Source organism: Salvelinus alpinus, chromosome 21 (assembly GCF_045679555.1).
Source record: "Salvelinus alpinus chromosome 21, SLU_Salpinus.1, whole genome shotgun sequence".
In the NCBI taxonomy this organism is placed as follows: domain Eukaryota; kingdom Metazoa; phylum Chordata; class Actinopteri; order Salmoniformes; family Salmonidae; genus Salvelinus; species Salvelinus alpinus.
Genome location: NC_092106.1, coordinates 52,493,196 through 52,508,066, shown reverse-complemented (window position 1 = coordinate 52,508,066; position 14,871 = coordinate 52,493,196). Strand labels below are relative to the sequence as shown.

The 14,871-nt window shown below is 42.5% G+C and overlaps 1 protein-coding gene across 1 annotated transcript in view; it reads right to left on the bottom strand.

Annotated features, from left to right (window-relative positions):
• LOC139548529 (teneurin-4-like) overlaps positions 1 to 14,871 on the bottom strand; it is a gene marked incomplete at its 3' end in the record, with an annotated part of 402,507 nt that overhangs the window by 134,071 nt on the left and 253,565 nt on the right. Inside the window, exon 4 of the mRNA XM_071358218.1 lies at positions 3,535 to 3,780. Coding sequence (XP_071214319.1) covers positions 3,535 to 3,780 — 246 coding nt within the window. The remainder of the gene's footprint in view (positions 1 to 3,534; positions 3,781 to 14,871) is intronic.

Here is a 14,871-nt window from a genome sequence, read left to right as displayed (position 1 = left end):
CAGCCTGGAGCCAAGCTAACTGATGTACCTTCCTATGCTAATCAAAACCTCTTGTTACCCAGGTTAAAACTGTGTTTAACCTTTATTTAAATAAAGGCTGAATAAAAATAAAAAACAGACAGATGTTATGCTGCAGTGAAGGAGGAGAGAAACCTCCCCACCTCTCTCTCTCTCTCTCTCTCTCTCTCTCTCTCTCTCTCTCTCTCTCTCTCTCTCTCTCTCTCTCTCTCTCTCTCTCTCTCTCTCTCAATTCAAAGGGCTTTATTGGCAAAGGTTTCAGAAGAATCAAGACAATTCAAATGTCATATTATGTCTATATACAGTGTTATAAAAATGTGCAAGTAGTTTGGTTTGTATCTCTCTCTCTCTCTCACACATCGAGATCAAATTCCAACATACAGACATTAAAACCATGTGCATACGCTGCACCACTAAACACAGCTAAACACAGCTAAACACAGATAAACACAGATAAACAGAACTAAACACAGATAAACACAGCTAAACACAGATAAACACAGCTAAACACAGCTAAACACAGCTAAACACAGATAAACACAGCTAAACACATATAAACACAGCTAAACACAGATAAACACAGATAAACAGAACTAAACACAGATAAACACAGCTAAACACACATAAACACTGCTAAACACAGCTAAACACAGATAAACACAGATAAACACAGCTAAACACAGATAAACACAACTGTCACGTTCCTGACCTGTTTTCTCTTGTTTTGTATGTCTTTATTGGTCAGGGCGTGAGTGTTGGGTGGGCAGTCTATGTTTTCTATTTCTATGTTGGGTTTTGTGTTCGGCCTGGTATGATTCTCAATTAGAGACAGGTGTGTATCGTTTGTCTCTGATTGAGAGTCATACTAAGGCAGCCAGGGTTTCACTGGTGTTTTGTGGGTGTTTGTTTCCTGTGTTAGCGTTTGGGCCACACAGGACTGTTGCAGGTTAGTCACGTTTGTTGTTTTGTTTATTTGTAGTGTTTGTTGGTTTGTCATTAAAATCATGAATACCTCCTACTCCGCATCTTGGTCCGATCCATGCTCCTCCTCGTCTGAGGAGGAGAACGACATTGACAGCCGTTACAACAACTAAACACAGCTAAACACAGCTAAACACAACTAAACACAGCTAAACACAGATAAACACAGATAAACACAGATAAACACAACTAAACACAGCTAAACACAGCTAAACACAGATAAACACAGATAAACACAACTAAACACAGCTAAACACAGATAAACACAACTAAACACAGCTAAACACAACTAAACACAACTAAACACACCTAAGATGGTTAAATAAAGAACAAAAGTATTGATTATTATTATATTATTATTTGTGCCCTGGTCCTATAAGGAGATCTTTGTCACTTACCACGATCCCGGTTTGTGACAAAAACTCACACTCATTCTTATGTTCAATAAATGTATCGTATAATGTGTGTGTGTGTGTGTGTGTGTGTGTGTGGCAGGCTTACAATGATGGCAGAAAACAACATTTGAGAGTGAGCTGACCCTGCTGCTAGAGGGGGTACAGCTGGAGGTTGAACGTTTGAAGGGGACTATGAAAAGTTAGGGAACCACTGCTCTAATGATTATTGCCGTCTATTTACCGCCACAAACCGATGCTGGCACTAAGACCTCTCTCAACCAGCTGTATAAAGGCCATAAGCAAAGAAGAAAATGCTCATCCAGAAGTGGCGCTCCTAGTGGCCGGGGACTTTAATGCAGGCAAACTTAAACACGTTTTACCTCATTTCTACCAGCATGTTACATTTGGGGGAAAACTCTTTCTTGAACTGCATTGTTGGTTAAGGGCTAGTAAGTAAGCATTGCACGGTAAAGTCTACACCTGTTGTACTCGGCGCACGTGACAAATAAACTTTGATTTGATTTGATCAAAACAAGTTCATAAACGTTTCCAAAACAATACAATGTGCTTCCTGACAAGGGAACATTTAGAACACTTACCAGCCAAGGAATGTTTTACAAGTGTTAGCGATTTCACGGTTCTTACATCTGTCAGTCAGGTAGTTCAAGAGAACCCATGGAGGAAACTCTCCATTCCTGCTGGCTACACACACACCACTAAAGCCTAAACCCATGGGGGAAACTCACCATTCCTGCTGGCTACACACACACCACTAAAGCCTAAACCCATGGGGGAAACTCACCATTCCTGCTGGCTACACACACAGCACTAAAGCCTAAACCCATGGGGGAAACTCACCATTCCTGCTGGCTACACACACAGCACTAAAGCCTAAACCCATGGGGGAAACTCACCATTCCTGCTGGCTACACACACAGCACTAAAGCCTAAACCCATGGGGGAAACTCACCATTCCTGCTGGCTACACACACAGCACTAAAGCCTAAACCCATGGGGGAAACTCACCATTCCTGCTGGCTACACACACAGCACTAAAGCCTAAACCCATGGGGGAAACTCACCATTCCTGCTGGCTACACACACAGCACTAAAGCCTAAACCCATGGGGGAAACTCACCATTCCTGCTGGCTACACACACAGCACTAAAGCCTAAACCCATGGGGGAAACTCACCATTCCTGCTGGCTACACACACAGCACTAAAGCCTAAACCCATGGGGGAAACTCACCATTCCTGCTGGCTACACACACAGCACTAAAGCCTAAACCCATGGGGGAAACTCACCATTCCTGCTGGCTACACACACAGCACTAAAGCCTAAACCCATGGGGGAAACTCTCTATTCCTGCTGGCTACACACACAGCACTAAAGCCTAAACCCATGGGGGAAACTCACCATTCCTGCTGGCTACACACACAGCACTAAAGCCTAAACCCATGGGGGAAACTCGCCATTCCTGCTGGCTACACACACAGCACTAAAGCCTAAACCCATGGGGGAAACTCGCCATTCCTGCTGGCTACACACACAGCACTAAAGCCTAAACCCATGGGGGAAACTCTCCATTCCTGCTGGCTACACACACAGCACTAAAGGAAACTCTGCACTTCTGACACACTAAAGCCTAAAGCCAGTAGCTAACTAGCTACAACTACCCCCTTCACAAAGCAGCAGCGTGGAAGACAGATCACTTCCACCAGCATGTTACCAGCATGTCTCTCTCTCTCTCTCTCTCTCTCTCTCTCTCTCTCTCTCTCTCTCTCTCTCTCTCTCTCTCTCTCTCTCTCTCTCTCTCTCTCTCATAAGTTCGAAAGGAATAGAGGCATTTTAAATGTCATACTATGTCTATATACAGTGATGTAACGATGTGCAAATAGTTAAAGTACAAAAGGGAAAATAAATAAACATAAATATAGGTTGTATTTAAAATGGTGTTTGTCCTTCACTGGTTGCCCTTTTCTTGTGGAAACAGGTCACAAATCTTGCTGCTGTGATTGAACACCGTGGCATTTCACCCAGTAGATATGGGAGCTCTCTCTCTCTCTCTCCCCCCCACCCCTCTCTCTCTCCACTACCCTGTAGAAAGCAGTAGTAGTGAGGAAGACCATTAAACTCACCATCTAGCGTCCCAGTAGCAGTAGCAGCATAGATGTTTCCTGAGCCAGTTCTAACTGAGAATGAATTAGGGCCAAACTCATCTTCAGAGTCAGAGTCCTGAGCTCGCAGTGGGGCGGACTGAGCCGCACAGTTACCTAGAAACCTTCCCTGGCTCTCATTGGCTGTTGACAAGGAGGGGGGAGGGTATGGGAGCTGCTCGTGCTGTACAGGGGAGGAGGAGGCGGAGGAACAATGCAGAGGAAGACCTGTAGGACCACAGGACAGACAGACAGAGACACATGGAGGACCAAATAAAACACAACACAACACAACACCCACTTTCGTTATGTGTTCTGTTTTGTCGTTTGCTTGCCCGCTTCTCTGTTGGGGTGTTGTATTGTGTTTTTGATGTGTTGCGTTGTGATTGAGGGACCACACGAAACACCACACGAAACACCACAGGCTCCCCAGAGGAGCAGGCTACAATGACAAAAGAGAACACACAACATGATGCAAGATGCTTTAACTGTGAGGTTCCAGGACAAATGAACAGGGACATGTCAGGAACAAATCAATCTGTCTTTCTTCTAGTTGTATTTATCTTGTAAATCCCCAGCTGGTAAATGCTATTCGAACATCTAGAGTAAGTTAAAACAGAATATATTTATTTTTCATACGGTGAAAAGAAATGCCAATAGACTGGGGATCATTTTTTATCTTATGTTAAAACATTCGACAGATGATCTTTGTGAATTTTTTATCAGGCTGTATAAGAAAAACACAATGTTCAGTCATGACTGTACAGAAACTAAAAAAGAGAAACAGATTATTATGTGAGAAAAAAAAAGCCAATTAATATGAAATGACAAAAAAATTATCATTAAAAAACATGTAAAAAGAGCCACACAAAAAAAAGTCCCAATAAGGACAATAGATAATGATTCATGTAAATGATCGTTCAGGCAAATGAGAAATCAGTGCACTCAGGCTATTCAGAAGGCCAAAGTTAGTTACTTTAAGGAGCAGTTCTCTCTCTGTGGGTCTAACCCCAAGAAGTTCTGGAAAACGGTTAAAGACCTGGAGAATAAACCCTCCTCCTCACAGCTGCCCGTGTCCCTTAATGTTGATGATGTGGTTGTTACTGACAAGAAGCACATGGCTGAGCTCTTTAATCACCACTTCATTAAGTCAAGATTCCTACTTGACTCAGCCATGCCTCCTTGCACGTCCAACATTTCCTCATCTCCCACCTCTTCTAATACGACCGTCCCCGATGCTTCTCCCTCTTTTTCCCCTGCCCCGCTACAAAGTTTCTCCCAACAGGCAGTCACTGAGTCCGAGGTGCTAAAGGAGCTCCTTAAACTTGACCCCTAAAAAAACATCTGGGTCAGATGGTTTAGACCCTTTCTTCTTTAAGGTTGCTGCCCCTATCATCGCCAAGCCCCCCTCTGAACTTTGTATCTATCTCTCCTCTCTGGGGAAGTTCCCATTGCTTGGAAGGCAGCCACGGTTCGTACTTTATTTAAACGGGGAGATCAAGCTGATCCTAACTGTTATAGGCCTATTTCTATTTTTCCCTGTTTATCAAAAGTGTTGGAAAAACGTGTCAATAATCAACTGACTGGCTTTCATGATGTCTATAGTATTCTCTCTGGTATTCAATCTGGTTTCCGCTCAGGTTATGGATGTGTCACTGCAACCTTAAAGGTCCTCAATGATGTCACCTTTGCCCTTGATTCTAAGCAATGTTGTGCTGCTATTTTTCAGCCACGGTGAGTCCTTTATTTAAAGGGAAAGATCAAGCTGATCCTAAATGTTATAGGCCAATTTCAAAAGTGTTGGAAAAACTTGCCAATGATCAACTGACTGGCTTTCTTAATGTCTATAGTATTCTCTCTGGTTTGCAATCTTGTTTCCACGTATGACGTCACCATTGCCCTTGATTCTAAGCAATGTTGTGCTGCTATTTTTATTGACTTGGCCAAAGCTTTTGATACGGTGGACCATTCCATTATTGTGGGCCGGCTAAGGAGTACTGGTCTCTCTGAGGGGTCTTTGGCCTAGTTTTCTAACTGCCTCTCTCAAAGAGTGCAGTGTATAAAGTCAGAAAATCTGCTGTCTCAGCCACTGCCTGTCACCAAGGAAGTACCCCAAGGCTCGATCCTAGGCCCCACGTTCTTCTCAATTTGCATCAACAACATAGCTCAGGCAGTAGGAAGCTCTCTCATCCATTTATATGCAGATGATACAGTCTTATACTCAGCTGGCCCCTCCCTGGATTGTGTGTTAAACGCTCTACAACAAAGCTTTCTTAGTGTCCAACAAGCTTTCTCCGCACTTAACCTTGTTCTGAACACCTCCAAAACAAAGGTCATGTGGTTTGGTAAGAAGAATGCCCCTCTCCCCACAGGTGTGATTACTACCTCTGAGGGTTTAGAGGTTGAGGTAGTCACCTCATACAAGTACTTGGGAGTATGGCTAGACGGTGCACTGTCCTTCTCTCAGCACATATCAAAGCTGCAGGCTAAAGTGAAATGTAGACTTGGTTTCCTCTATCGTAATCGCTCCTCTTTCACCCCAGCTGCCAAACTAACCCTGATTCAGATGACCATCCTACCCATGCTAGATTACGGAGACACTAATTTATAGATCGACAGGTAAGGGTGCTCTCGAGCGGCTCGATGTTCTTTACCATTCGGCCATCAGATTTGCCACCAATGCTCCTTATAGGACACATCACTGCACTCTATACTCCTCTGTAAACTGGTCACCTCTGTTAACCCGTCACAAGACCCACTGGTTGATACTTATTGATAAAACCCTCTTAGGCTTCACTCCCCCCTATATGAGATATCTAAGGCAGCCCTCATCCTCCAAATACAACACCCGTTCTGCCAGTCACATTCTGTTAAAGGTCCCCAAAGCACACACATCCCTGGGTCGCTCCTCTTTTCAGTTCGCTGCAGCTAGCGACTGGAACGAGCTGCAACAAACACTCAAACTGGACAGTTTTATCTCAATCTTTTCATTCAAAGACTCAATTATGGACACACTTACTGACAGTTGTGGCTGCTTCGCGTGATGTATTGTTGACTCTACCTTCTTACCCTTTGTGCTGATGTCTGTGCCCAATAATGTTTGTACCATGTTTTGTGATGCTACCATGTTGTGCTGCTACCATGTTGTGCTCCTACCATGTTGTTGTCATGTGTTGCTACCATGTTGTTGTCATGTTGTGTTGCTACCATGTTGTGTTGTCATGTTGTGTTGCTACCATGCTGTGTTGTCATGTGTTGCTGCCTTGCTATGTTGTTGTCTTAGGTCTCTCTTTATCTAGTGTTGTGTTGTCTCTCTTGTTGTGATGTGTGTTTTGTCCTATATTTAGTATTTATTTTTTATTTTATATTCCAGCCCCTGTCCCCGCAGGATGCCTTTTGCCTTTTGGTAGGCCGTCATTGTAAATAAGAATTTGTTCTTAACTGACTTACCTATTTAAATAAAGGTTAAATAAATAAATAAAATATCTGCAGCAGATAGAACAATAGATACTGATTAATGTAAATGATATGCAGCAGATAGAACTATAGATACTGATTAATGTAAATGATATGCAGCAGATAGAACAATCGATACTGATTCATGTAAATGATATGCAGCAGATAGAACAATCAATACTGATTAATGTAAATGATATGCAGCAGATATAACTATCGATACTGATTAATGTAAATTATATGCATCACATGGAACAATAGATACTGATTCATGTAAAAAAGCAGGACATCAAAGTTGAAATAGCTGTCTGAAAACTAAGACAAATTAACAGAAAAATCTAGCTAAAGAATATACAACAATTTAAAATGAATACAAGATAAAATGAAAGTGGTATATATTAATAAAAACATCTAAGCCCAAGCCCTGAGACTTGTTTTCTGTGTTCTTGAAGACTTATCTAATGTATGGCTTTTTACAGACACACCAATTAGTCTTCTCTGCAACAGAGATATGATTAGAGTTTACAATGAACTGATTCCTAGCTTCCTTGCCTCTCTACCTTCTCTCTCTCTGCCTTGTTCCCCATCTCTCTCCCTCCCTCTCTCACTCTCTCTGCCTTGTTCCCCATCTATCTCCCTCTCTCTCTCTCTCTCTCTCTCTGCCTTGTTCCCCATCTATCTTCCTCTCTCTCTCTCTCTCTCTCTCTGCCTTGTTCCCCATCTCTCTCCCTCCCTCGCTCTCTCTCTCTGCCTTGTTCCCCATCTCTCTCCCTCCCTCTCTCTCTCTCTCTGCCTTGTTCCCCATCTCTCTCCCTCCCTCTGTGGTGTAAAGCGGGACTCTAACACGGACGCTTATAAGAAATCCCGCTATGCCCTCAGGTAAATGACCAACCAGGCAAAGCGTCAATACAGGACTAAGAAAGAATCCTACTACACCGTCTCTGACGGATGTGGCAGAGCTTGCAAACTATTACGGACTACCAAGGGAAGCCCAGCCGCGAGTCATAGTAGTATGATAGGTGTTGTTTTACAGGGTCAGTCATAGCAGTATGATAGGTGTTGTTTAACAGGGTCAGCCATAGTAGTATGATAGGTGTTGTTTTACAGGGTCAGTCATAGTAGTATGATAGGTGTTGTTTTACAGGGTCAGTCATAGTAGTATGATAGGTGTTGTTTTACAGGGTCAGTCATAGTAGTATGATAGGTGTTGTTTTACAGGGTCAGTCATAGTAGTATGATAGGTGTTGTTTTACAGGGTCAGTCATAGTAGTATGATAGGTGTTGTTTTACAGGGTCAGTCATAGTAGTATGATAGGTGTTGTTTTACAGGGTCAGTCATAGTAGTATGATAGGTGTTGTTTTACAGGGTCAGTCATAGTAGTATGATAGGTGTTGTTTAACAGGGTCAGTCATAGTAGTATGATAGGTGTTGTTTTACAGGGTCAGTCATAGTAGTATGATAGGTGTTGTTTTACAGGGTCAGTCATAGTAGTATGATAGGTGTTGTTTTACAGGGTCAGTCATAGTAGTATGATAGGTGTTGTTTTACAGGGTCAGTCATAGTAGTATGATAGGTGTTGTTTTACAGGGTCAGTCATAGTAGTATGATAGGTGTTGTTTAACAGGGTCAGTCATAGTAGTATGATAGGACTCAGATGCCCTATTGATTCAGCTAGACACTACAGCTAGACACTACAGTTAGACACTACAGTTAGACACTACAACTAGACACTACAGTTAGACACTACAGTTAGACACTACAGTTAGACACTACAACTAGACACTACAACTAGACACTACAGTTAGACACTACAGTTAGACACTACAGTTAGACACTACAGTTAGACACTACAACTAGACACTACAGTTAGACACTACAGTTATACACTACAACTAGACACTACAGTTAGACACTACAGCTAGACACTACAGCTAGACACTACAACTGGACACTACAGTTAGACACTACAGTTAGACACTACAGTTAGACACTACAGTTATACACTACAGTTAGACACTACAGTTAGACACTACAGTTAGACACTACAACTAGACACTACAGTTAGACACTACAGTTAGACACTACAGCTAGACACTACAGTTAGACACTACAACTAGACACTACAGTTAGACACTACAACTAGACACTACAGTTAGACACTACAGTTAGACACTACAGTTAGACACTACAGTTAGACACTACAGTTATACACTACAACTAGACACTACAGTTAGACACTACAACTAGACACTACAGTTAGACACTACAACTAGACACTACAGTTAGACACTACAACTAGACACTACAGTTATACACTACAACTAGACACTACAGTTAGACACTACAACTAGACACTACAGTTAGACACTACAACTAGACACTACAGTTAGACACTACAGCTAGACACTACAGTTAGACACTACAACTAGACACTACAGTTAGACACTACAGTTAGACACTACAACTAGACACTACAGTTAGACACTACAGTTAGACACTACAACTAGACACTACAGTTAGACACTACAGTTAGACACTACAGTTAGACACTACAGTTAGACACTACAGTTATACACTACAACTAGACACTACAGTTAGACACTACAGCTAGACACTACAACAAGACACTACAGCTAGACACTACAGTTAGACACTACAACTAGACACTACAGTTAGACACTACAGCTAGACACTACAACTGGACACTACAGTTAGACACTACAACTAGACACTACAGCTAGACACTACAGTTAGACACTACAGCTAGACACTACAGTTAGACACTACAACTGGACACTACAGTTATACACTACAGTTAGACACTACAGTTGGACACTACAACTAGACACTACAGTTGGACACTACAACTAGACACTACAGTTAGACACTACAACTAGACACTACAGTTAGACACTACAGTTAGACACTACAGTTAGACACTACAGCTAGACACTACAGTTAGAGACTACAGTTAGACACTACAATTAGACACTACAGCTAGACACTACAGTTAGACACTACAGCTAGACACTACAGTTAGACACTACAGTTAGACACTACAGTTGGACACTACAACTAGACACTACAGTTAGACACTACAGTTAGACACTACAGTTAGACACTACAACTAGACACTACAGTTAGACACTACAGTTAGACACTACAGTTAGACACTACAGTTAGACACTACAACTAGACACTACAGTTAGACACTACAACTAGACACTACAGTTAGACACTACAGTTAGACACTACAGTTAGACACTACAACTAGACACTACAGTTAGACACTACAGTTAGACACTACAGCTAGACACTACAGTTAGACACTACAGCTAGACACTACAGTTAGACGCTACAACTAGACACTACAGCTAGACACTACAGTTAGACACTACAACTAGACACTACAGCTAGACACTACAGCTAGACACTACAGCTAGACACTACAGTTAGACACTACAACTAGACACTACAGTTAGACACTACAGCTAGACACTACAGTTAGACACTACAACTAGACACTACAGTTAGACACTACAGTTAGACACTACAGTTAGACACTACAACTAGACACTACAGTTAGACACTACAGTTAGACACTACAGTTAGACACTACAGTTAGACACTACAGTTAGACACTACAGCTAGACACTACAGTTAGACACTACAGCTAGACACTACAGTTAGACACTACAACTAGACACTACAGTTAGACACTACAGTTAGACACTACAGCTAGACACTACAGTTAGAAACTACAGCTAGACACTACAGTTAGACACTACAGTTAGACACTACAGCTAGACACTACAGTTAGACACTACAGCTAGACACTACAGTTAGACACTACAGTTAGACACTACAACTAGACACTACAGTTAGACACTACAACTAGACACTACAGTTAGACACTACAGTTAGACACTACAGTTAGACACTACAGCTAGACACTACAGTTAGACACTACAGCTAGACACTACAGTTAGACACTACAGTTAGACACTACAACTAGACACTACAGTTAGACACTACAGTTAGACACTACAGCTAGACACTACAACTAGACACTACAACTAGACACTACAGTTAGACACTACAACTAGACACTACAGTTAGACACTACAACTAGACACTACAACTAGACACTACAACTAGACACTACAACTAGACACTACAGTTAGACACTACAACTAGAGACTACAACTAGACACTACAGTTAGACACTACAGTTAGACACTACAGCTAGACACTACAGTTAGATACTACAACTAGACACTACAACTAGACACTACAATTAGACACTACAACTAGACACTACAGTTAGACACTACAACTAGACACTACAGTTAGACACTACAGTTAGACACTACAGTTAGACACTACAGCTAGACACTACAGCTAGACACTACAGTTAGACACTACAGCTAGACACTACAACTAGACACTACAGTTAGACACTACAACTAGACACTACAGTTAGACACTACAACTAGACACTACAACTAGACACTACAGCTAGACACTACAGTTAGACACTACAACTAGACACTACAGTTAGACACTACAACTAGACACTACAGTTAGACACTACAACTAGACACTACAACTAGACACTACAGTTAGACACTACAGTTAGACACTACAGCTAGACACTACAGTTAGACACTACAGTTAGACACTACAGTTAGACACTACAGCTAGACACTACAGTTAGACACTACAGTTAGACACTACAGTTAGACACTACAGCTAGACACTACAGTTAGACACTACAACTAGACACTACAGTTAGACACTACAACTAGACACTACAGTTAGACACTACAGTTAGACACTACAGTTAGACACTACAGCTAGACACTACAGTTAGACACTACAACTAGACACTACAGTTAGACACTACAGCTAGACACTACAGTTAGACACTACAGTTAGACACTACAGTTAGACACTACAGTTAGACACTACAGCTAGACACTACAGCTAGACACTACAGTTAGACACTACAGTTAGACACTACAGTTAGACACTACAGTTAGACACTGAGGTAGTGGGAGAGTCCCTGAAGAACCACTTTATATATATATATATAAAAGTAGACAATACTTGGCCCTTCTGGTAGTCAGAGTTTCCCAGACAACAGAATGATACAAAATACAGTGATATGTACTACATAAAACATATATAAAACACCAAATACATTAATATATTGTAATGTATAAACACCTTAACCTTGTAATTCCAGTGAATTCCAGTAATTCCAGCCTCCCCTCAGTGACGTTCATTCATTCATACATTCATTGATTCATTCAAGCAGTCACTTTTTTTACAGTAAAATACAGTACATTTTACAGTAAATTTTACAGTAGTGTACTGTGTGTGTCATCACACAGTACTTCACTTGACATCGTATTTATATTACTGTAGTATTGTACTGTTATATGAAATACAGATTTAAATTTGCCACCGGTGGTTCTGTAACCTAACGTCAAACTCACTGCAACCCCTTTACAAGTTTAGCACCATCTTCCTGTGGGTGGCGCGGCGAGGTCACTGCCAAGGTGGAGTTCAATCAGGTGGCTCTGTTAAACTAGACCTGTAATGGCACTGCACTAAGCTAGCCTGGTCCAAATCATTTTAAATAGCAGTAGTGTACAGGTTCAGGGAACACTGGTAGTCAGATAATACACAGCAGCAGTCCGTCCTACACCAACCAGGGTCCTGAGGTTCAAATGAACCCCCCCCCCCTCCAGAAAAGATCAATTCCCAGACAGATCCATCAGTCATGCAAAGACAGATTAAAGTCCTCTGAAAGTGGTCAAAGTCATAAACGGAGTCAGAGCATTGCCATATATCTCCAGAGGAGGCCATTAGTCTCACCATGCAAAGGCTTTCACTGTCTGGAGGTGGTTCATTAATGGAGGCTTGGCATTAGTCTCACCATGCAAAGGGTTTCACTGTCTGGAGGTGGTTCATTAATGGAGGCTTGGCATTAGTCTCACCATGCAAAGGGTTTCACTGTCTGGAGGTGGTTCATTAATGGAGGCTTGGCATTAGTCTCACCATGCAAAGGGTTTCACTGTCTGGAGGTGGTTCATTAATGGAGGCTTGGCATTAGTCTCACCATGCAAAGGGTTTCACTGTCTGGAGGTGGTTCATTAATGGAGGCTTGGCATTAGTCTCACCATGCAAAGGGTTTCACTGTCTGGAGGTGGTTCATTAATGGAGGCTTGGCATTAGTCTCACCATGCAAAGGGTTTCACTGTCTGGAGGTGGTTCATTAATGGAGGCTTGGCATTAGTCTCACCATGCAAAGGCTTTCACTGTCTGGAGGTGGTTCATTAATGGAGGCTTGGCATTAGTCTCACCATGCAAAGGGTTTCACTGTCTGGAGGTGGTTCATTAATGGAGGCTTGGCATTAGTCTCACCATGCAAAGGGTTTCACTGTCTGGAGGTGGTTCATTAATGGAGGCTTGGCATTAGTCTCACCATGCAAAGGCTTTCACTGTCTGGAGGTGGTTCATTAATGGAGGCTTGGCATTAGTCTCACCATGCAAAGGGTTTCACTGTCTGGAGGTGGTTCATTAATGGAGGCTTGGCATTAGTCTCACCATGCAAAGGCTTTCACTGTCTGGAGGTGGTTCATTAATGGAGGCTTGGCATTAGTCTCACCATGCAAAGGCTTTCACTGTCTGGAGGTGGTTCATTAATGGAGGCTTGGCATTAGTCTCACCATGCAAAGGCTTTCACTGTCTGGAGGTGGTTCATTAATGGAGGCTTGGCATTAGTCTCACCATGCAAAGGCTTTCACTGTCTGGAGGTGGTTCATTAATGGAGGCTTGGCATTAGTCTCACCATGCAAAGGCTTTCACTGTCTGGAGGTGGTTCATTAATGGAGGCTTGGCATTAGTCTCACCATGCAAAGGGTTTCACTGTCTGGAGGTGGTTCATTAATGGAGGCTTGGCATTAGTCTCACCATGCAAAGGCTTTCACTGTCTGGAGGTGGTTCATTAATGGAGGCTTGGCATTAGTCTCACCATGCAAAGGGTTTCACTGTCTGGAGGTGGTTCATTAATGGAGGCTTGGCATTAGTCTCACCATGCAAAGGGTTTCACTGTCTGGAGGTGGTTCATTAATGGAGGCTTGGCATTAGTCTCACCATGCAAAGGGTTTCACTGTCTGGAGGTGGTTCATTAATGGAGGCTTGGCATTAGTCTCACCATGCAAAGGGTTTCACTGTCTGGAGGTGGTTCATTAATGGAGGCTTGGCATTAGTCTCACCATGCAAAGGGTTTCACTGTCTGGAGGTGGTTCATTAATGGAGGCTTGGCATTAGTCTCACCATGCAAAGGGTTTCACTGTCTGGAGGTGGTTCATTAATGGAGGCTTGGCATTAGTCTCACCATGCAAAGGGTTTCACTGTCTGGAGGTGGTTCATTAATGGAGGCTTGGCATTAGTCTCACCATGCAAAGGGTTTCACTGTCTGGAGGTGGTTCATTAATGGAGGCTTGGCATTAGTCTCACCATGCAAAGGGTTTCACTGTCTGGAGGTGGTTCATTAATGGAGGCTTGGCATTAGTCTCACCATGCAAAGGGTTTCACTGTCTGGAGGTGGTTCATTAATGGAGGCTTGGCATTAGTCTCACCATGCAAAGGGTTTCACTGTCTGGAGGTGGTTCATTAATGGAGGCTTGGCATTAGTCTCACCATGCAAAGGGTTTCACTGTCTGGAGGTGGTTCATTAATGGAGGCTTGGCATTAGTCTCACCATGCAAAGGGTTTCACTGTCTGGAGGTGGTTCATTAATGGAGGCTTGGCATTAGTCTCACCATGCAAAGGGTTTCACTGTCTGGAGG